The sequence below is a fragment of the Nilaparvata lugens genome, chromosome 5, assembly GCF_014356525.2.
Source record: "Nilaparvata lugens isolate BPH chromosome 5, ASM1435652v1, whole genome shotgun sequence".
Lineage (NCBI taxonomy): Eukaryota > Metazoa > Arthropoda > Insecta > Hemiptera > Delphacidae > Nilaparvata > Nilaparvata lugens.
The window spans coordinates 9,176,195-9,198,666 of record NC_052508.1 but is presented as its reverse complement, the minus strand read 5'-3'; the positions used below and the strand labels follow the sequence as shown (position 1 = coordinate 9,198,666).

General features: G+C 34.8%; 1 protein-coding gene across 44 annotated transcripts in view; it reads left to right on the top strand.

Annotated features, from left to right (window-relative positions):
* LOC111045692 (Down syndrome cell adhesion molecule-like protein Dscam2) overlaps nt 1-22,472 on the top strand; it is a 460,637-nt gene that overhangs the window by 330,868 nt on the left and 107,297 nt on the right. For 5 of the 44 annotated variants that reach the window (XM_039427623.1, XM_039427643.1, XM_039427622.1 and 2 more), the window contains exon 13: nt 3,153-3,440. The exons of 32 other annotated variants lie outside the window; for them this stretch is intronic. In XM_039427623.1, coding sequence (XP_039283557.1) covers nt 3,153-3,440 — 288 coding nt within the window. Of the gene's footprint in view, nt 1-3,152; nt 3,441-8,621; nt 8,910-17,732; nt 18,021-21,997; nt 22,286-22,472 lie in introns of all 44 variants that reach the window. 7 more of the 44 variants (XM_039427621.1, XM_039427629.1, XM_039427626.1 and 4 more) reach the window with 3 other exon arrangements.

The window sequence follows — 22,472 nt, the reverse complement described above, 5'->3', positions numbered from 1 at the left end:
TCCTGGATTTTCGACGGAAAACTGTTGAAATCTTCAGACGAAGTGTCGATCAGTATGAGTGGTCGACGAATTAGTTTGCTGACAATTGAGTCCGTCTCACATAAGTTGGCTGGAAATTATACGTGTGTTGGCAGGAATAAGGCTGGCACTGAAACTCATACATCGGAGTTATTTGTTAATGGTTAGTGATAACGGAAAATGGTCATGAACTGTGGTTATGATTAGAGATTTATGAATATGTTTATGGTTCTTGATGGTAGAGAGTTTGAAAAAAGTTATTTGTTAATAACTTTTGTTTGATTATTGTAAAGTTTGCTATATCCAATAAATAAATAATGGTCAGTGATGGCGTGAAGCTGTAATAAACTGTGGTCATGATTAGAGAATTATTAATTCGTTTATGGTTTTTGATGGTATAGAGTTTAGAGAAACGCATGTCCTCGTTGAAAGTCTCCTTTCCTTTTATACTGAAATTTAAACAATCACTCCTTGATTTTCTCTTCTCTTATGTCTTTTATAATCCTCATAGTCTTTTCAACCTTACAATATCCTATCTGGCTTTTTTCTGTACTTTTACGAAAATCCTTGTACGAAAACCATAGAACATGATAACAGGGATAGAGAATCCTCTTCCCAAGAACATGGCACATGATAATAGGGCTCGTTACAATGCAATTATATCAGTTTGACAATGTTATTGTTTTGTCAAGTCTATGTTCTTCCTTACTTCGGGAGTTGGAAGAGCTTAGCTTGATAATCGAATAATAGAGGAATACATAAATTAATATATTGATAAAACAATATTAAAATCTTAAAACACCCTTTATTTGAAAAAAAAACTTGAAAATATTTCAACAAATAGTTTCTGTGATCACACCATCGTCAGGTTATAAAATAAAATAAAGAAATAAATAAATAAGGTTATTTTATTTTATAGCCTGACGATTTTGTGATCGAAGCTAGTTGTTGGAATATTCTATTTTTTTTAGAAAATGAAGGGTGCTTTAAGATTTTTATATTGTTTTATTGATAAATTAATATGTATTATGAATACAGTAGTGAATTTGTCGTGAGATAGGGATAAATTCGAAAAATGTGAGACGCGTCATTTTCATGAGGGTTTTAGATACTTTTTGCAGATGGTGATACCTATATGAGCGCTAGGCTTGTGCGTGGGTGAGGCGCATAATGATGAGAGATGAATGAACCTGCAGTTTTAGGCGGGTTCTGAACCACCAGGAAGCGATTTTACAACTCATGTATCATCATATTCAGAGGAATTGACTTAAGCGGTCACCCTTCCAAAGAGAGTACCGGGCGTATGATTCCTTACTTATCTGATCGATAGCTTATAAGCGCGATCACTGAGTCAAACCGCTCCCAAATAGATTGTCCATCTATTTGGAGAGGGCGGAACTGTTGAATAATAATATTAGGAAAGAAAAATAGTAGGTCCATTGACTAATTGAACATTGACATTATTTTTGTTTCAATAATAGTGAGAGACTAGTATTTCATCTCGAAATCTCATCAGAAATCAGCTAGTTTATTCACTGAGAAACAAAGAAGTTGATCCTTGTAATGAACAGAAGAAATTCTGAATTTTATCTTGTTGGTATTTGAAACCAAGCTTGTTTATATGATTTGTCGATTTGCAGCTATTTCTGAGCTCAGATTCTTTCTCACGGAACTGTCTCGGCCAATCAGAAAGCAGTATACTCCCACTCAGCTCACCACAGTTGAAAATAGTGATGGAACGCTAGGCTACTGCCTAGCAAAGGAGGCTCCGCCTCTTTTACACGCGAACGTTTCGACCAATCACGTTCACGTTCAACTGAGCCATCCTCAATATTTTTTGAGAAGTTCTCTCTATTTACTTGTCTCGTATAGTGCTGCTACCTGACGTCCACTATTTCAATTTCCAATTAAGTCATGTAATAATTCATTTTCATATGTACCATAATATGTAGATATATATTATGAAGATTGAAGTTTCATTTTCAGATGAAGACAAGTCATTGTCTGATAAATAATATTTTGCAAAGCAAATTGAAACCAATATTTAGCTCGAAGTGACAGATTATGATGTATAGCTCTATCAGAATGAATTACTCGAATATCTTCGCTCAGACTAGTCTTTTAGCAATTATGTATTGTAAATATTTGGATTCAATGACAATATTTAGTCCCCTGATTATCATTAACAATCTGTTGGAGAATGAATATTATTCTCGTCTAGAACTCTAGAATATTATAGGCTAACATGTCAACATTCAAAGCTGTTGTTAATTATTTATTCTTTATTGATTCATATAATAAGTACAACTTTTGCAAACTAGGAACCAAGAATAGTTCAACCACTTGTAATTTGACACACTTGTATTCACGAGTAACCACTCGTTGACGTGTATACGTAATTTGATACAATTTGGAATCGATTCTAGTTCGGCCGAAAAAACTATGGAAAACGCACTTATAAGGACCAAGGATAGTTCATCCACTCAAAGATTTGTAAATTTGTAATATTATTTTGAAACGATTGTAGTTCGACCGAAGAAACTATAGAAATTGAACTCATAAGGACCAAGGATAGTTCATCCACTCAAAGAATTGTAAATTTGTAAAATTATTTTGAAACGATTCTAGTTCGGCCGAAGAAACTATGAAAATTGAACTCATAAGGACCAAGGATAGTTCATCCACTCAAAGATTTGTAAATCTGTAATATTATTTTGAAACGATTCTAGTTTGGCCGAAAAAAAAAACGAACTCATAAGGACGAAGAATAGTTCATGCACTCAAAGAATTGTAAATTTGTAAAATTATTTTGAAACGATTCTAGTTTGGCCGAGAAAAATATAAAAAAACGAACTCATAAGGACTAAGGATAGTTCATCCACTCAAAGATTTGTAAATTTGTAATATTATTTTGAAACGATTGTAGTTCGACCGAAGGAACTATAAAAATTGAACTCTTAAGGACCAAGGATAGTTCATCCACTCAATGATTTGTAAATTTGTAATATTATTTTGAAACAATTCTAGTTCGGCCTAAAAAACTATAAAAACGCACTCATAAGGACCAAGGATAGTTCATCCACTCAAAGATTTGTTAGCTAAAGATTTGTAACTAAATTTGGAATCGATTCTAGTTCGGCCGAAAATCGCGCCGTTCTCGTTCGGCGACGAGGCCTACACGTTCGGCCAGTTTGTATCGATGCAGTGCGTGGTCAAAGATGGCGACCTGCCTCTCAACATCTCTTGGACACTGAATGGTCAGCCGCTAGTCAGCTCTGATGACGTCACGATCGCCAAAGGTGGTCGACGAATTAGCACGCTGACTATTGAGTCAGTTTCGCATCAGCTGGCGGGAAACTACAGTTGTGTTGGCAGCAATGCAGCCGGGACCGACAGTCATACGTCGACACTCTTGGTTAATGGTTGGTTGATAGGGTGGGGTGGGTGAAGGTTGCATGGCACGGAGGGTTTGTGGGAGCTTTAGGGCCGGTTTCCGAGCTCGGGATTTAACTAAGTCCTAGACTTAAAACAGCTGGAGTCAGAAAATTGTCTTTCCGAAACGGGGCGTAGTCGCAGCTTTTATAACAGTAGTCGTAGTTTTTATTCTCTCAATTGGAAACGTTTTCCTTGACGAAATTAGACATTCCTTAATAATTCAAAATAGCTGAAACTTCACACTATTTTCTCTTTATTTCATTTTATTTTGTGTTCAATTTTCTAGTTTTTCGAAATTTAATTCAAATGTGACTATACCAATGACTGCGACTACGCCCCGTTTTGGAAAACCAATTTTCTGACTCCAGCTGTTAAAGTCTAGGACTTGGCTAAATCCCGATCTCGGAAACTGGCCCTTAGACTTTGGTTCAAATCCTTTATGAATTTTGTGTTAACATAGGCTACTGTTTTCCCCAAACCTTCGACATCCATGGAAAATCCTTGAATCTGGTTCAAATTCTATGTGAATTCTGTGGAAACATGTTGTTTTTCCCAAATCCTAGAAATCCATGGAAACTCTTAAATTTGGTTCAAATTCTATATGAACTCCGTGAAAACCTGTTTTTTTCCCAAATCCTAGAAATCCATGAAACCTGTTCTTTTTCCCAGATCTCAACTCCTTAACCTGAAATTTTCACTGGATTCTGATCTGCTGTCATCTCTACAGTTGAAAGATACTGAAGCCCGGTTGCTCAAAAGTCTGTTGAATTTTATTCATTTATACATCCATAGAAGACGTATGCATAAGTCTTAGCACCTTGCTAAGTGTTCCGTGAGATATGAAACATCCAGTCAACGTTTCTTGGATTATTATTTTTATTATTATTAAACGAAAATCCAAATTAAATGCAGTAATTCACCACGAAGACTTCTGCTACTGCAAATATTGACAACAGTGTAAACAGCTAGATGGGAATTCGATGAGCGCTACTATTCAAAAATTATTTGTCAGCCCGGGGACTCTTAGCTCATTAGCATTTGAATAATAAATTGCAATATCTCAGTAAATTCCATCTGTTTATAGGAGTCCCAACATTACTGATTCCCCTTCCGTCCATCATTCAATTCAAAAGTTCAATCACCGGAGTAAGATGTGTCTTTTTAGAATGTTCTTCGAATCTTTGATCTAGTTCAATATCAGGAATAGAATACAAATGTTCCAATCTTCCTTACTCTATTTACTCCCTCAAATTTTCATTATATCAAGAATGGAAGGCCCAAGTTTCATTTCAACTATTTTCATTGTAGAAAAACCTATAGGAAAATCTTCTCAACGTAAAGTAAACTAATGTTGATAATATTAATTCTTATTTTTATTTTTTTAACAACAATTACTGTTCTTGAAGAATATATAACAAAGAATTTTGACTACTGAATCAATATTCAACATTCTTGAGAGCGTTATTGCCATCGCGCTAAAGAGAAGGTGCGTACAGATTTACGCGCCGAGAACATAAGCAATTCACTTTTGATCAGCTGATGGCAAGCTTTTTATATCTGTATCTTACCGTTTCTGTAAAAAAACAGATATAATCAGCTGATTAAAAGTGAATTGCTCATGTTCGCGGCGCGTATATCTGTACGCACCTTTATACGTGGTGCTACCGTGGTAGCAAACACAGTACTTGAGCAACAAAGGACTAGACTGCTACTGCGCGTCTCACACAGTCAACTTGGTTCAGCCTCAGGAAAAAAAGAATAAGTCCCTTGTAGCCTAGTGTGATCCGCGAAATAATTCACATATTTACAAAATCGTTCTATTTAATAAAAGTCTCCAATTTACATATTTCTACGGCCCGTTTTCTAATTTAATCCTTAGTATGGTTTGTAACGTGTACAATGAATAACACAATTCTGTATTAATTGACTTGTGAAATCGTCATCACCATCATTATCATCTTGTTCAGCTAGTAATCTTTATTTAGTTGAATTTTTATTTATTCCTACTTTCTAGAAATAAATAATTGAATCGCAAATCAGTTTTTCTGCAATAATTGACGTATTTTCAACATAGAAACTTTCTAGTCTAATGCAGAAATCTTTTCAGTGAATACAGTTTTAACTGACGAAAATAACGTGCGTGTCATTTTTTTGTGGAAATTTTGAAAAAATAATAATAGTTTCAACTTAGAAATCCTTTGTAAGTAATCTCTAGTAAGTAATCCAGTTAGTATGCTTTATTTAGTTGAATTTTTATTTATTTCTACTTTCTAGAAATAAATAATGAATCGCGAACTAGTTTTTCTGCAATTAACGTATTTTCAACATAGAAACTTCCCAGTCTAATGCAGAAATCTGTTCAGTGAGTACCGTTTTAACTGAAAAAAATAACGTACGTGTCATTTTTTTGTGGGAATTTTGAAAAAATGATAATAGTTTTAACCTAGAAATTCTTTGGACAAACCAAAAATCAACTTGAGTGAATACTCTAGAAAATAATTTCAAAACTAGAGATATTTTTGAAAATCCAAGAATCAATTATTGTAATTACAGTTGTAACTTGTCGACAACTTTGGGAAAATGGAAAACTTTTGAAAAATTTCATATCAATCTTCTATAAAAGCCTAAAACAAATGCAAATACAGTGTTAACTTGACGGAAAAATTATGAAATTGGAAGGAAAAATTATGTTTTCAACGTGAAAATCTTGTAGTTCGGCCGAAAATCACGCCATTCTCGTTCGGTGACGAACCGTTCAAGTTCGGCCAGTTCGTTTCGATGCAGTGTTCGGTGGCTGAGGGTGATCTGCCCCTGACCATCTCGTGGGCCTTCAACGGTGAACCTCTGCTGACCTCTGATGACGTCACGATCGCCAAGACGGGCCGACGAATCAGTACACTGAGCATTGAGTCAGTTTCGCATCGGCTGGCGGGAAACTATTCGTGTATCGGACGCAATGATGCCGGAATCGACAGTCATACGTCGACGCTGTTCGTTAACGGTCCGTTTTCGTTACTAAACGACAATCAAGTATAGTTTCTAAGTTAAACTCGGCATGTTCAAGTTTACAGAGAAAGTGACTTCTGTAGATCAAGTTCAGCATGGGGACGTTCAGGTTTCTATCTGAAATCGTAATTTTATCATTAATACAGTATAGTGAGATCCAAGTTATTATGGCAGTGAAGAAAGATACAGAACAACGTTGCCGACCCTCTGTCTTCTCAATGCCTTCTATAGACGGTAGCTGATACAGGTTTATTGATAAAATGTCAACTTATTGTTCATTCTCGTTTATCAATTATATTTTGTCAAGCAAGGGATTATATTTTCCAATGATTTCATAATGAATTTTCATAATCAAGATCAAATATTTTGTTAGTTAATTATATTTTCACATTGTTGAAAACGATTTGGCAACAGAGCAAAGCGAGTAAGAGATACCGCTATCCGCTTTGTTGAATGATAATAATAATAATAATAATAAATAATTTATTTACATTAAAAAATGCAAACAAGCAATTAAGACATGAAAGGACAAAAATACAAAGGATCTAAAATACAATGAAATAGGTCTATGAAAAATATATGGAATTTGATTTCTATTGGAAATAAACCTACTCAACTATGGGAAACCTATGTACAAGAGTAGGTGTTACTTGTAGTAATAGATTGTGGGTGGGGGTGCAAACTGCAAATACGTTGGGTAAGTGAGCTCACATATTGTTTGAGATTATGTTTTCTATATGATGTCTTCCATTTGAAATAATCCATAGACAAGGATAGCAATACAATATTGCTATCAAACACTGCCATTATAACGTGGACCTGACTATAGATGGTTTCTGTGATATTTGAGAGTTGGCTAGCATGAAAAATCGAACGTTTGGAGCCTTATTCGTTAATTAATTATAAATATTTTCCCGCCCTAGTGAATATTCTTCCTTATAACTGCTACAATATAGAATAAATAAATGTATAAGTTATTGTACTTCGTGTTATTATTATCGAAGAAATAGTACTTCACAATACCGGTGAACGGTCGGTTTTTGTAGTAGTTAGGATGAAAAGATTGATAGATTATTACAATATTTGTAATGGTTCACGAATACTAGTTATTTCATTAGTTACCCCTCATTATTGTGTTATAAATATGACAGTCAGCCGTACTCCGAATTTATTGTTTATAGGTCGGATTTTGTTATGAGATTGAGATGGTAGCATGAACAAACTATTAATATATTATCTGCTTCATTAGTTTATCCTTAACCATATTCTCGTCACCTTAGTCGTGTCATCAATATTACACTGAGATTTAGGTTTTCGGATGTCCAGTTTATCTAAAGTTCAATGAATCATCATCATTATTGTTTTTATTTCATTTGTTATCCTTGGCCATTGTGTCAGGAATATTTCAATGAGAATTAGATTCTCTAATCAATTGTGTGTTTCCTATTCATTTATTTCATCTGTGACTGAATTGAAAGCATCACATTTGTTAGAAAGCTATAAAAGGATACGTGCTTGGAATGATCAATCTAGATTAAATGTCCATTTTTGGAAACAATTTTGGTAGAAAAACAATCAATATTATATAAAACAACAAACAGCTTTCTGCTTCGTTCAATGACATATAAGGATAGTGAACCACTTTTAATCAGGATAACTTCTATCAGGTTTGCTAGACTACTGACTTAGACTATTGACTATCAAGAGACTACTGACTCAGTCTAGTTACCCACACATCGATTTCTGTACGATTTTGTGTCGTCCTTATAAATTGTATTAGATTGATCAAAACTTGACAAATATAGTAAAAAATTATGTGTATCTGAATACACATCATGTGTTCGCCAAATTTTCCATCTAATCTGGTAGAATTTATAATGACGGCCATAAATCGTACGTCCAAAAATTTATGTGTTTGTAACTAGCTTTTATCAGGCAGACATAAGTGGATTTCACTGTAGATTAAATACGTAATGCCGAATCTAAATTTATTTATTTATTCAATTATTCAGAATTATTCAACTTACAGAAAAGTACCACACGCTAACTTACGCCCAAAACGGTTCCAATTCTTATTTATACAACAGTCCAAATGTAGCTAGAGGTTATATGTCACTTCAAAACTCTTCAATTACACACTCAATTTACAACTTATGGTACAGTCCCGCCGAAAATGAAGCCGTTCTCGTTCGGCGACACCCCTCTGGAAGCGGGCCAATCGGCCTCTGTACAGTGCGGCATCTCTGAAGGTGACCTTCCGATCAACATCAGCTGGTGGTTCGCGGGTAGCCGACTGGAGTCTGATGACGTCATCTCGATCAGCAGCATTGGTCGACGGGCCAGTGGGCTTGAGATCGATGTAGTGGAGCATCGACATGCTGGGAATTACACGTGTACAGGACAGAACGCGGCGGGGGAGGCCAGTTATAGCGCGCAACTCAATGTTAACGGTTCGTGGGATAGGGTTGTTCTCGATGTTTTTGGCTGTTGGGAGGAATCATTTCGAAATAAGGCCAGGCTACAGTTAGGCCCTGCACACACATATCGATTTTTGTTCGTACGATATTTTGCCATCCTTCTATAAGATTAAACGGATCTTAACAAACATCATCTGTTTGAAATCATCTGTTTAATCTGATAGAATTCAAAAGGACAGCATAATACCGTACGAACAAAAATCGATGATTATGTGCGGGGCCTTACTAAATGAGTGAATTGTACAGTAAGTCCAGTTACACACACATCGATTTTCGGACGTACGATTTTCTGCCGTTCTTATTAATTCTATTAGATTGAACGTAACTTGGCAAACATATTATGATGTGTATCTAAACACATCATGTATTCGCCAAGTTCCTTTAAATCTGGTAGATTTATACAGACGGCAAGAATTCCTACTTCCTAAAAGCGATGTGTGTGTAAAGCAAGTCATACACACATCGATTTTTCGACGTACTGTTATTTGTCGTTCTAATGACTTCTTCAATTTAACGGAACTTGAAAAACATAAACTGTTTGACATCATCTTTTTAATCTTATAGAATTTATAAGGACGGCAAAAAATCATACTCCCAAAAATCGATGTGTAATTAACTGGACTTACTGTAGGTCAGGCTTGCATGGGTTGGTTTGAAGGCTTGGTTCTAAGGGATGATTTGAAGAGGTTCTAAATTCACTCTTATTGCCATAAAATTACAAAGTTTTATCCGAGGCTTTTGTGTTTTTGATACCTTTACTAAAATGTTTCTCCATCAGTTATTTTAATTTATTATTAGAGAGTCACTCCTTTCATACCTTTACCACCTAATCTTTCCTCTAGCCATATTTCAATGTTTGAGTCGTCTGTCTGATTTAATACACTAGATGAATCGTCAATATTTCGTCGTCGATAGTTTGTCGTCCAAAAATTTTGCAATATCTGAGTCAGTTGTCTGATTCCATACTTTTGATGAATCTTTAATCGTTTTTCGTTCAAATTTTTCACAATAGGTGAGTAAGTTGTCTGCTTTTATTCCATAATTGGATCTTTGGTGGTTCTTGGTAGAGTTTTATATTGACTGTTTTTGAAGGTATTGACTGTTCAGAAGGGAAGTTTCAGAGATAAATGTTAGCGTTAGTGTTCCATCTTGAATTTGTGTTTTTGATTCACTCTCTTCAAACCAATACCCAAATTCCAGTATCTTGGAAGAAATTATGTCGATACTTCTACGGTAGCCAATCCACGGTATCTCAGTGAAGTCTAGATTCTGTTTTTCAATTCACATATTAATTATAACAATTGAAAAGTAGACTTATTATGAAATCATAAAAAGTAGACGGGATGTAGAATGTTGATAAGTAGATTAAAAATAGATAATTAGGAGAAGATAATGATATGTATCTATTTATTTGATATACACACATATCAAGGCTCCCAGACAATACTTTGAAAAGCCTTTTTGACATAATTAATATAGTATCATACGTGATATGAGAGCAGACATAATAATGCATTTTTACATAATTAATATAGTACCATACATTATATTACAGTAATAGTAACTATATAACTGAATAGTTATATAGTTACAGTACATTAAAATATGAGAGTAGATAATAGTGAATGAGACCAGAAGTTAGTAACATATAGACCAGAAGTTAGTAACCTAACAGAACCTTAACAGACCAGAAGTTAGTAACAGAAGGAATGTTGTGTACGCCGGGTTGCCTACCCTGCCCCTGATATAGGAGTTGTATACGGGTTGTGACGTCATCATATTGTGAGTGAGCGCGCTCGGTCAGGTTCAAGGTCACAACCCGGCAGCTGCAGTTCAAGCTCAGTAGGTCACCAGGTCAAACCTCTGACACTCAACTTCTCATTACGAATTTATCAAATACTCTCGTTGCATCGTTTCGTTTCTGATGTTCTCTTGACAATAATATCTAGTGATATTGGGTATCATTGCGAATCATTGCTTCTCATTGCGAATTTATCAAATACTCTCGTTGCATCGTTTCGTTTCTGCTGATCTCATAACAATAATATCTAGTGATATTGGGTATCAAATTGTCTCTATGCAATCCAGTATTAATTGAATTTTGTATGCATGGAGAAGAAGATATATAGTCTTTTGCATAGCAGAGTCAAGACAAGATTAGAAATCGTATTGGAAGATCGAAGATTCAAATTATAAGAATGAATTTGATAAACATTTTTGAAATTATACGCAAATTGGAAGGAGTTTACTATATCAAGTAGAAAATCTTCCAAGAATATTAGATTTCTCGTGAATTATAGTGGATCGATATATTATTCACATTTTATACAACGAGATAAAACTTAGAGGCTATTATACTAATCAAAAATATCTTATTAACTATTCAGATATAGTCCCCTTCAGTTAAATCAATTTTTAAATAATTAGTAGTTTTAGGAGATAATAAACATATATCAGCAATAACTAACTTGTTGATAAGAATCTATGGATGGTTTTATAGAATTCACGGGTTTTGAAGAATATCATCCGATTCATTCAATTTACTTAACTATCAGTAAAACTCAGGATATATTAGAGTGAAATGTGTTACGGACAGATATTTTCAGTATACACTGTTTTCTTATTGAATTAATTAATAGTTTTCCATTGTTCTAATGAACGATTTGTGACTACAGTACCTCCTCAAGTGAAACCATTTACATTTGGAGACGAGCCACTGAAGCAAGGCCAGTCGGCCTCTGTGCAATGTGCAATCTCAGATGGAGATTTGCCCATCAACATCACGTGGTGGCTGAATGGTGTGCAACTGGTGTCAGGAGATGATGTGCAAATTGCCAAGATTGGCAAAAAGGCAACCAGTCTCTATATAGAAGTGGTCGAACACCATCATGTGGGAAACTATACCTGTAGTGGGCAGAATGTGGCTGGTATAGCCAGTTATAGCGCTGCGCTCACTGTCAATGGTTTGTTTGAGAGGGAAATGAATAATTATTTGGGTTGGGTTTGTTATCAAAAATGTTTCGATTTTCTTAAACTTTTCCAACTGATTTCGGTTGGTTTTTGAAATATTTGGATTTAGTAAAGATTGTTGATATTTATTTTTGAGTACAGTATGAATAATCGTGGTGTTGTGAATACATGATTATAAAGTTTTGAACTTCGGATTTGAATTTCTAGAAGTTACTTCAAAACTAGTTTTGATGTTTCAAACTTCTAGCTCAACTTGCGTGCTATTTTCTTAATTTCGAATGCATTTATGCTGTATCGATTATTGATCCTTATTCTTCCTCAATCCTCTTTTTACCTCAATTTGTTTCTACTATCCTAATTCTAATTTCTCAATTCATCATCAATGGGTGTTAACGGTTGATTACTTGTATCTCACTTCTTGACTTCATGAAGGTCTACTGCTTGTTGCAATTCTTCAAAACATCTGTACCTCCATATTGGTCATCGAATTCCAAAATTGTCATTGACACTGTCATGGTAGTGAGGGTTCTGTGTATATTTAGGAAAGTTGTCGTGTTTTTCAACGTGATAACTCCATTCCTAATTAACCGATTGACTTGAAATTTTAAACTCAAGGTCCTTATACCATGAGGACCCGACAATAAGAAATTCAATAGAATTCAATTCAAGATGGCGGAAAAAATGGCGGATAATTACTAAAAAACCATGTTTTTCTCGAAAATGGCTCTAACGATTTTCTTCAAATTTATACCATGGATAGCTATTTATAAGCACTATAAACTGGCATAAGTCTCATTTCAGGGAAAATTTCAGGAGCTCCGTAATATTCTTGAGAAAAATGGCGGATAATGACTAAAAAACCATGTTTTTCACGGTTTTCTCGAAAACGGCTCCAACGATTTTCTTCAAATTTATACCATGGATACCATTCATAAGCCCTATCAACTGGCATGAGTCTCATTTCTGGGAAAATTTCAGGAGCTCCGTAATATTCTTGAGAAAAATGGCGGATAATGACTAAAAAGCTCTGTTTTTCACGGTTTTCTCGAAAACGGCTCTAACGATTTTCTTCAAATTTATACCATGGATAGCTATTCATAAGCCCTATCAACTGACATGAGTCTCATTTCTGAGAAAATTGCAGGAGCTCCGTAATATTCTTGAGAAAAATGACAGTTACTAAAAAACCTTGTTTTTCACGATTTTCTCAAAAACGGCTCTAACGATTTTTTTCAAATCCATACCCTGTATAGTTATTTATTAGCTCTATCAACTGACATGAGTCTTTTTCCTGGGGTACTAATGGGGGGTCCACCCAATCCTTGAGAAATGGTCTTTGTAACCTCCTTCTCGTGCATGAGGTAGGTAGGTAGAGCAGTTTATAAAAAGAGCACAGTCATAGTCAAGATATTTCATCTGTAGAACAGCCGTTTTGACGAATTTCAGAAAAATCATCGAATTTCACAATTCACATAAAGGAAAAAGTACTCTGAAAACAATTATTGTGTATACACACTAGCCGTCAGGCTCGCTTCGCTCGCCATATCCGTCTAGCCAGGGGGCTTCGCCCCCTGGACCCCCGACTGGATCGTCCAGAATGAGATCAGCAGGCTCGCTTCGCTCGCCTGCATTTTTCATTTGAGCATTTTTATCATATGTTAGAGCAATCCAGTCGGGGGTCCAGACTAAACGTCTGGCTAAACGGATATGGCGAGCGAAGCGAGCCTGACGGCTAGTAATATAATATTCCCAGGATACAGTTAGGCCCTGCACACACATATCGATTTTTGTTCGTACGATATTTTGCCATCCTTCTATAAGATTAAACGGATCTTAACAAACATCATCTGTTTGAAATCATCTGTTTAATCTGATAGAATTCAAAAGGACAGCATAATACCGTACGAACAAAAATCGATGATTATGTGCGGGGCCTTACTAAATGAGTGAATTGTACAGTAAGTCCAGTTACACACACATCGATTTTCGGACGTACGATTTTCTGCCGTTCTTATTAATTCTATTAGATTGAACGTAACTTGGCAAACATATTATGATGTGTATCTAAACACATCATGTATTCGCCAAGTTCCTTTAAATCTGGTAGATTTATACAGACGGCAAGAATTCCTACTTCCTAAAAGCGATGTGTGTGTAAAGCAAGTCATACACACATCGATTTTTCGACGTACTGTTATTTGTCGTTCTAATGACTTCTTCAAATTTAACGGAACTTGAAAAACATAAACTGTTTGACATCATCTTTTTAATCTTATAGAATTTATAAGGACGGCAAAAAATCATACTCCCAAAAATCGATGTGTTTAACTGGACTTACTGTAGGTCAGGCTTGCATGGGTTGGTTTGAAGGCTTGGTTCTAAGGGATGATTTGAAGAGGTTCTAAATTCACTCTTATTGCCATAAAATTACAAATTTTATCCGAGGCTTTTGTGTTTTTGATACCTTTACTAAAATGTTTCTCCATCAGTTATTTTAATTTATTATTAGAGAGTCACTCCTTTCATACCTTTACCACCTAATCTTTCCTCTAGCCATATTTCAATGTTTGAGTCGTCTGTCTGATTTAATACACTAGATGAATCGTCAATATTTCGTCGTCGATAGTTTGTCGTCCAAAAATTTTGCAATATCTGAGTCAGTTGTCTGATTCCATACTTTTGATGAATCTTTAATCGTTTTTCGTTCAAATTTTTCACAATAGGTGAGTAAGTTGTCTGCTTTTATTCCATAATTGGATCTTTGGTGGTTCTTGGTAGAGTTTTATATTGACTGTTTTTGAAGGTATTGACTGTTCAGAAGGGAAGTTTCAGAGATAAATGTTAGCGTTAGTGTTCCATCTTGAATTTGTGTTTTTGATTCACTCTCTTCAAACCAATACCCAAATTCCAGTATCTTGGAAGAAATTATGTCGATACTTCTACGGTAGCCAATCCACGGTATCTCAGTGAAGTCTAGATTCTGTTTTTCAATTCACATATTAATTATAACAATTGAAAAGTAGACTTATTATGAAATCATAAAAAGTAGACGGGATGTAGAATGTTGATAAGTAGATTAAAAATAGATAATTAGGAGAAGATAATGATATGTATCTATTTATTTGATATACACACATATCAAGGCTCCCAGACAATACTTTGAAAAGCCTTTTTGACATAATTAATATAGTATCATACGTGATATGAGAGCAGACATAATAATGCATTTTTACATAATTAATATAGTACCATACATTATATTACAGTAATAGTAACTATATAACTGAATAGTTATATAGTTACAGTACATTAAAATATGAGAGTAGATAATAGTGAATGAGACCAGAAGTTAGTAACATATAGACCAGAAGTTAGTAACCTAACAGAACCTTAACAGACCAGAAGTTAGTAACAGAAGGAATGTTGTGTACGCCGGGTTGCCTACCCTGCCCCTGATATAGGAGTTGTCTACGGGCTGTGACGTCATCATATTGGGAGTGAGCGCGCTCGGTCAGGTTCAAGGTCACAACCCGGCAGCCGCAGTTCAAGCTCAGTAGGTCACCAGGTCAAACCTCTGACACTCAACTTCTCATTGCGAATTTATCAAATACTCTCGTTGCATCGTTTCGTTTCTGCTCTTCTCATTACAATAATATCTAGTGATATTGGGTATCATTGCGAATCATTGCTTCTCATTGCGAATTTATCAAATACTCTCGTTGCATCGTTTCGTTTCTGCTGATCTCATAACAATAATATCTAGTGATATTGGGTATCAAATTGTCTCTATGCAATCCAGTATTAATTGAATTTTGTATGCATGGAGAAGAAGATATATAGTCTTTTGCATAGCAGAGTCAAGACAAGATTAAAAATCGTATTGGAAGATCGAAGATTTAAATTATAAGAATGAATTTGATAAACATTTTTGAAATTATACGCAAATTGGAAGGAGTTTACTATATCAAGTAGAAAATCTTCCAAGAATATTAGATTTCTCGTGAATTATAGTGGATCGATATATTATTCACATTTTATACAACGAGATAAAACTTAGAGGCTATTATACTAATCAAAAATATCTTATTAACTATTCAGATATAGTCCCCTTCAGTTAAATCAATTTTTAAATAATTAGTAGTTTTAGGAGATAATAAACATATATCAGCAATAACTAACTTGTTGATAAGAATCTATGGATGGTTTTATAGAATTCACGGGTTTTGAAGAATATCATCCGATTCATTCAATTTACTTAACTATCAGTAAAACTCAGGATATATTAGAGTGAAATGTGTTACGGACAGATATTTTTCAGTATACACTGTTTTCTTATTGAATTAATTAATAGTTTTCCATTGTTCTAATGAACGATTTGTGACTACAGTACCTCCTCAAGTGAAACCATTTACATTTGGAGACGAGCCACTGAAGCAAGGCCAGTCGGCCTCTGTGCAATGTGCAATCTCAGATGGAGATTTGCCCATCAACATCACGTGGTGGCTGAATGGTGTGCAACTGGTGTCAGGAGATGATGTGCAAATTGCCAAGATTGGCAAAAAGGCAACCAGTCTCTATATAGAAGTGGTCGAACACCATCATGTGGGAAACTATACCTGTAGTGGGCAGAATGTGGCTGGTATAGCCAGTTATAGCGCTGCGCTCACTGTCAATGGTTTGTTTGAGAGGGAAATGAATAATTATTTGGGTTGGGTTTGTTATCAAAAATGTTTAGATTTTCTAAAACTTTTCCAACTGATTTCGGTTGGTTTTTGAAATTTTTGGATTTAGTAAAGATTGTTGATATTTATTTTTGAGTACAGTATGAATAATCGTGGTGTTGTGAATACATGATTATAAAGTTTTGAACTTCGGATTTGAATTTCTAGAAGTTACTTCAAAACTAGTTTTGATGTTTCAAACTTCTAGCTCAACTTGCGTGCTATTTTCTTAATTTCGAATGCATTTATGCTGTATCGATTATTGATCCTTATTCTTCCTCAATCCTCTTTTTACCTCAATTTGTTTCTACTATCCTAATTCTAATTTCTCAATTCATCATCAATGGGTGTTAACGGTTGATTACTTGTATCTCACTTCTTGACTTCATGAAGGTCTACTGCTTGTTGCAATTCTTCAAAACATCTGTACCTCCATATTGGTCATCGAATTCCAAAATTGTCATTGACACTGTCATGGTAGTGAGGGTTCTGTGTATATTTAGGAAAGTTGTCGTGTTTTTCAACGTGATAAGTTCAGTTGGAAGTTACTGGAATATTGAAGGTTATTGAATAAGTTTCATTATATGAATATTATAATAATTATATCAATTCTGCCTGGAATTAGCCAAACAGTACTTTGTTTAGGTTAGTGTATTCTAGGTGTACTCAGGTTAGGCAATTGGGTAGAATCTAGTTCAACTTGCAATAAATGTGATTTGTAGTTCAACTTGGAATAACTAATGATATTGGTGATGTGATAGATCCCTAATCGAACGTTGTCTAGGTTCTGGAAATGGTAGCCAAATTTAGTTCCAAAACGCCTTAAGAATATTATACGACTTTTATATTTGATAGATGAACAATTATTTGGATCTCTGTTAAAGCTGAAACAATTTATTCTACAGTAAATATTCCTTAAAAAACTTACTATTTTGGTTGAGTAATGTGAAATGTTTTTCACTCCTAAGGCCCCCTTCATCATTTCATTTATCTATCTATTTTATAAGCAATTATTTGGTGGTTAAGGTTCCAAAGAATACTTCATTCATATCATACGATATTTATTCCTCCATGATTTTACAATAATATTATTTTCTGGTATCAGTTCCGCCCCAAATGAAACCATTCACATTTGGGGACGAGCCACTCAAGCAAGGTCAATCAGCGTCTGTGCAATGTGCAATATCCGATGGAGATTTGCCCATCAATATCACGTGGTGGCTGAATGGTGTGCAACTGATGTCAGGCGATGATGTGCAAATTGCCAAATTCGGCAAACGAGCCAGCAGTCTCAACATAGATGTGGTTGAACATCACCATGTTGGCAATTATACCTGTACTGGACAGAATGCTGCTGGTATAAGCAGTTATAGCGCCGCGCTTACTGTTAATGGTTTGTTTGGAAAAAATAATAATTGGGTTGGGTTTGTTATCAATTTTTTTTAGAAATTTTGAAAATCTTTCAATTGATTATGATTCTGAGAAGTTTTTTTTGGAAGTGCATGTGATCGAGAATGGTAAATACCATCGGAATAACTACATTTTACACATTGCATAATAATTATTTTAGTTTCATATCAATCTCAACACTAGACTAGTTCGTGAATGATGAGAACTTTTCTATTCTTTTTTTCCTAGAAAATCCTATTGAATCCTTTGCCACACCTTTTTCCAAAATCAAGTCATAGTTGTCCTGAGGATTATCTTGTTATTGAAATCAACTCCCATTCAAACTTCTGATATGTTTTCTATATTGTAGCAGGGAGAAGTTGGTAATCTTCGCTTATCTCTGATTGTAGTAATTCGGTATATCCGGGGTTTTATCAATTATAATAGATGAAATTTGGTCTAGTATCCTGCAGATTATAGTCTACTTTTCGTCAATTTGTATTGCCTACTTTCAGGTCGATGATATAATTGATTTCCTTTGTGAATATGATATCCCCTTCACATCTTGCATAGTTATATTCTTGACGAGCTGAACTTTCTCAAGAAGTATAAATAGTTAAGAAAACAATAATATGAAAATTTTCATGAACTAGCATTTTCTGAAATGCTGCCTATTAGTTCAGTACATAGGTTTCAGTCTGCAATTCAATTTTATACCCATTTCAAACTCATTTATTTTGAGATTTTGACTTATTTGGTAGGTGCCCTCTTATTTGAAATCATTTGCACAAAACGTGTGCTGTACTTGCTGTGATATGTCGTTTGCTATTTTATTTCGCTTAGGTGTGAAATAATTGAACTCACTAAAACAGCTTCAACTCGGTAAAAGCGTTAGAATGTTCTTGTTAATCTGTGTAAAAATTAATGTATTCACTGGAAATACTATTTAATAGTGAACAAGAGTGCTCTATATTTTCACTTGGAATCAAAAAAGATATTCCTGGTTCCTAATTACATAGTTGAGAGTTTAAAAGATACATTCCAAATGAAACTCACAGAATTAATGCTGAGAGTTTCATAAAAACATGGGAATGTTTATAGTTTTACGGGTAACGGGATACTTGCAAATTTATTATACTATTCAATGTTTAGACTGTATCAAGAAATAATTCGTAGGTTCATCCCAAGATCAGCAATAATATTGTATTCCACAGCCTATCACCAAAGGTTTTATCCCACTAGGTCAAGTTGATGGCAGTCTGTTAGAACCATTCAACCTTAAAAATACTTATTGTAAATCAACTAATTGTCGTTTCTATTATGATACTCTAATAATCTTATTATTTTCGATCAATAATTCATCCTATCAAAATGTCAACTTGATTAACTTTGATGTACTCCTCGTCCCAGCAATGTCGATGATCAAATTGCATGTGTAACTGAATAGAATCAATAACCAATAACTGATACTTTCCAATACCAGTTCCACCCAGAATGAAACCATTCACGTTTGGCGAAGATCCTCTTGAAGAAGGACAATCAGCATCTGTGCAATGTGCAATCTCTGATGGAGATTTGCCCATCAACATCACGTGGTGGCTGAATGGTGTGCAACTGGTGTCAGGCGATGATGTGCAAATTGCAAAGATTGGGAAGAAAGCGATCAGTCTCTATATAGAAGTGGTGGAACATCACCATGTTGGAAATTATACCTGTACGGGGCAGAATGCTGCTGGTATAAGCAGTATAGTGCGGCGCTTAATGTCAATGGTTTGTTGGGAAAAAATAAATTATAAAATTATTGGGGTCAGGTTTGTTATCGAATGTTTTGTTTCAATAATATTGGAACCTCTCCTATTGATTCTGATTTGATGGATGCTTCTCTTATAAAGAAAAGTGTTGATTTCTTGGCTGTTTTCTTCAAAGTGCATGTGATTGAGAATTTTCCATAGGAATAACTACACTTTACCCCTGCATAGTTATTGCGGTTTTTATCAATCTGAACTCTATACTTTTTTGTGAATGTTGAGAATTTTCCTATCCTTTATTTCCGAAAAATCCTATTACCCTTTGTCACACCTTCCTCCCAAACCCCAATCATAGTTGTATTGCGCGCAATCAATGTCGGATTGAATTGGATTTGATATATTATACTGAATCGGTATATTCTTGACTGAGTTATTTCTGATTGCGAGTTGATTATCTGAATCACTGGAGTTTAGTCTAGTATCATTCAAATTAGTTTTATGGGGTCAAAAATACTCTTGTTTGTGAATCTATTCTAACCTCCACACCTCACATAATAAATATTATCATCTCGACAAGCTAACATGTATAAAGTAGATGCGTTACTTAAGGCTGTGCAAAGGCTGAAAATAAACTTTCTACTGGTGATATTCTTCAAAGTTTTTCTATTTGTATATCATCAAGCTATCGGAATGAAAAAGTTTTCTCAGGAAAACATTTTTTCCGATCATAGCTTTATGAGATATGAGCGCCTGAAGTTTAAATTTTTGGGACCGGACACTTCAAATTTTGTAAGAGATAAATCCATGAGATTCAGAGTACGAATTCTTCATGTTATTGTTGATTGATTAAACAAATTTTTCTAGAAATATCAATTTTTGAGAAAATTATTCAATTTACTAAAAATGACCAAAAATATCTCAACCAGAAGTTATTTTTGTTAAATTGAAGAACATTCTCAAAAATTGATATTTTCAGAAAATTTTCATCTTATTCAATCAACAGTACCATGAAGAATTCATCCTCTGAATCTCATTGATTTATTTCTTACCGAATTTGAAATGTCCTGTCCCAAAAATTTTAACTTTAGGCGCTCATATCTCAAAAAGTTATGATCGGAAAAAGAAATGTTTCCTGAGAAAACTTTTTCATTTTGATAGCTTGATGATATACAAATAGAAAAACTTTATAAAATATCATGAGTAGATAGTTTATTTTTAGCCTTTGCACAGCCTCAAGTACATGACTGTAGTAGACGATACAGCATTAACAATCTCTGAGAAAGTTCAGAAACTAACTTACTTTTTGTCTTAATTAGCTTATTAGCTACTACATAGGTTTCAGTCGGTGATTGAATACTAGCCAAAGGCTGAAAATACTGTGGATCTGATCCAGTCAGGTCACACGATTTTTTATAGTTTTTCCGTGATTCGATTCTCACATTTTTCTTATTTCATTGTCGATTCCAATTTATATCCAAAACTCTTGTGTGTTGTCAAGATATTTAATGTATCATTCCAATTTGTCTCAGGTGTATAGTATAGGAATCTTCCTACCTTATTTATTTATTTAGCGTATGACATTTTTGGTCAACTTTTTAAAATTTCACACTTTATAAGTGCACGTCGAGGGATGAAATGTACTGTATTGCCTGGGGACTGGCTACAGTGAAGTCGTTAGCCACGCCCAGGTAGGCACGTCTCTCACACTCAAATATAATGTGGTGCACTGTCTGCTCCATCGCCCCACAGTCACATACTGGGGAGTCTCCAAGTCCCCATTTGAAAAATGATGCATTGCATCTCCCATGCTGGGTTTGAATTCTGTTGAGTTCCTACCGTAGTATCGTCTTATCAACGTTGCTAAGGACTCGTCGACCTTGGCTATCATTCAAGTATAGCTTACCTCGGCTAGGGTCCAAGTATTGTCAATCTGTTTCGAGATATGGTTAATTGGTCCACCGTTTAATCAAGATCTGTGAAAAATTGTATTCCACTACAGAAAACTATAGCCGTGGGCTCAATCCTACCAGTATGCTAGAATAAGTTTATCTGGAAAATATGTTTGTAATATATTTAAGAATTAGCTTGAATTGTGTTTGATTCTCGTACCATAGAGAAGAAATAGCTGATGCTATCTATCTCTATGCTTGTACTGGGTTACATTGTATCCATCGGCAGTAAAACTATTGCTCAATTACTATGAATTTATTTATAACAATATTTTTGAAACCAGTTCCACCCAGAATGAAACCATTCACGTTTGGCGAAGATCCTCTCGAAGAAGGACAATCTGCCTCTGTGCAATGTGCAATCTCAGATGGAGATTTGCCCATCAACATCACCTGGTGGCTGAATGGTGTGCAATTGGTGTCTGGAGAAGATGTTTCAATTGCAAAAATTGGCAAACGAGCCAGCAGTCTCAACATAGATGTTGTGGAACATCACCATGTTGGAAATTACACCTGTACTGGACAGAATGCTGCTGGTATGAGCAGCTATAGCGCCGCGCTTACTGTTAATGGTTTGTTTCTAGGGTTTATTGGGAACTTTTCTGGGATTTTTATGCTTCTGAAACTGATAAATTATAGATTTCGTTTTGAGAAAGCATGGTTTGGTTCTCTTTGAATGCTTTCAATGATTCTTGAGAATAGTAGAATCGAAAAATATACAGAAGTAATTGATTTGAATACGGATCTATTTTGTTAACA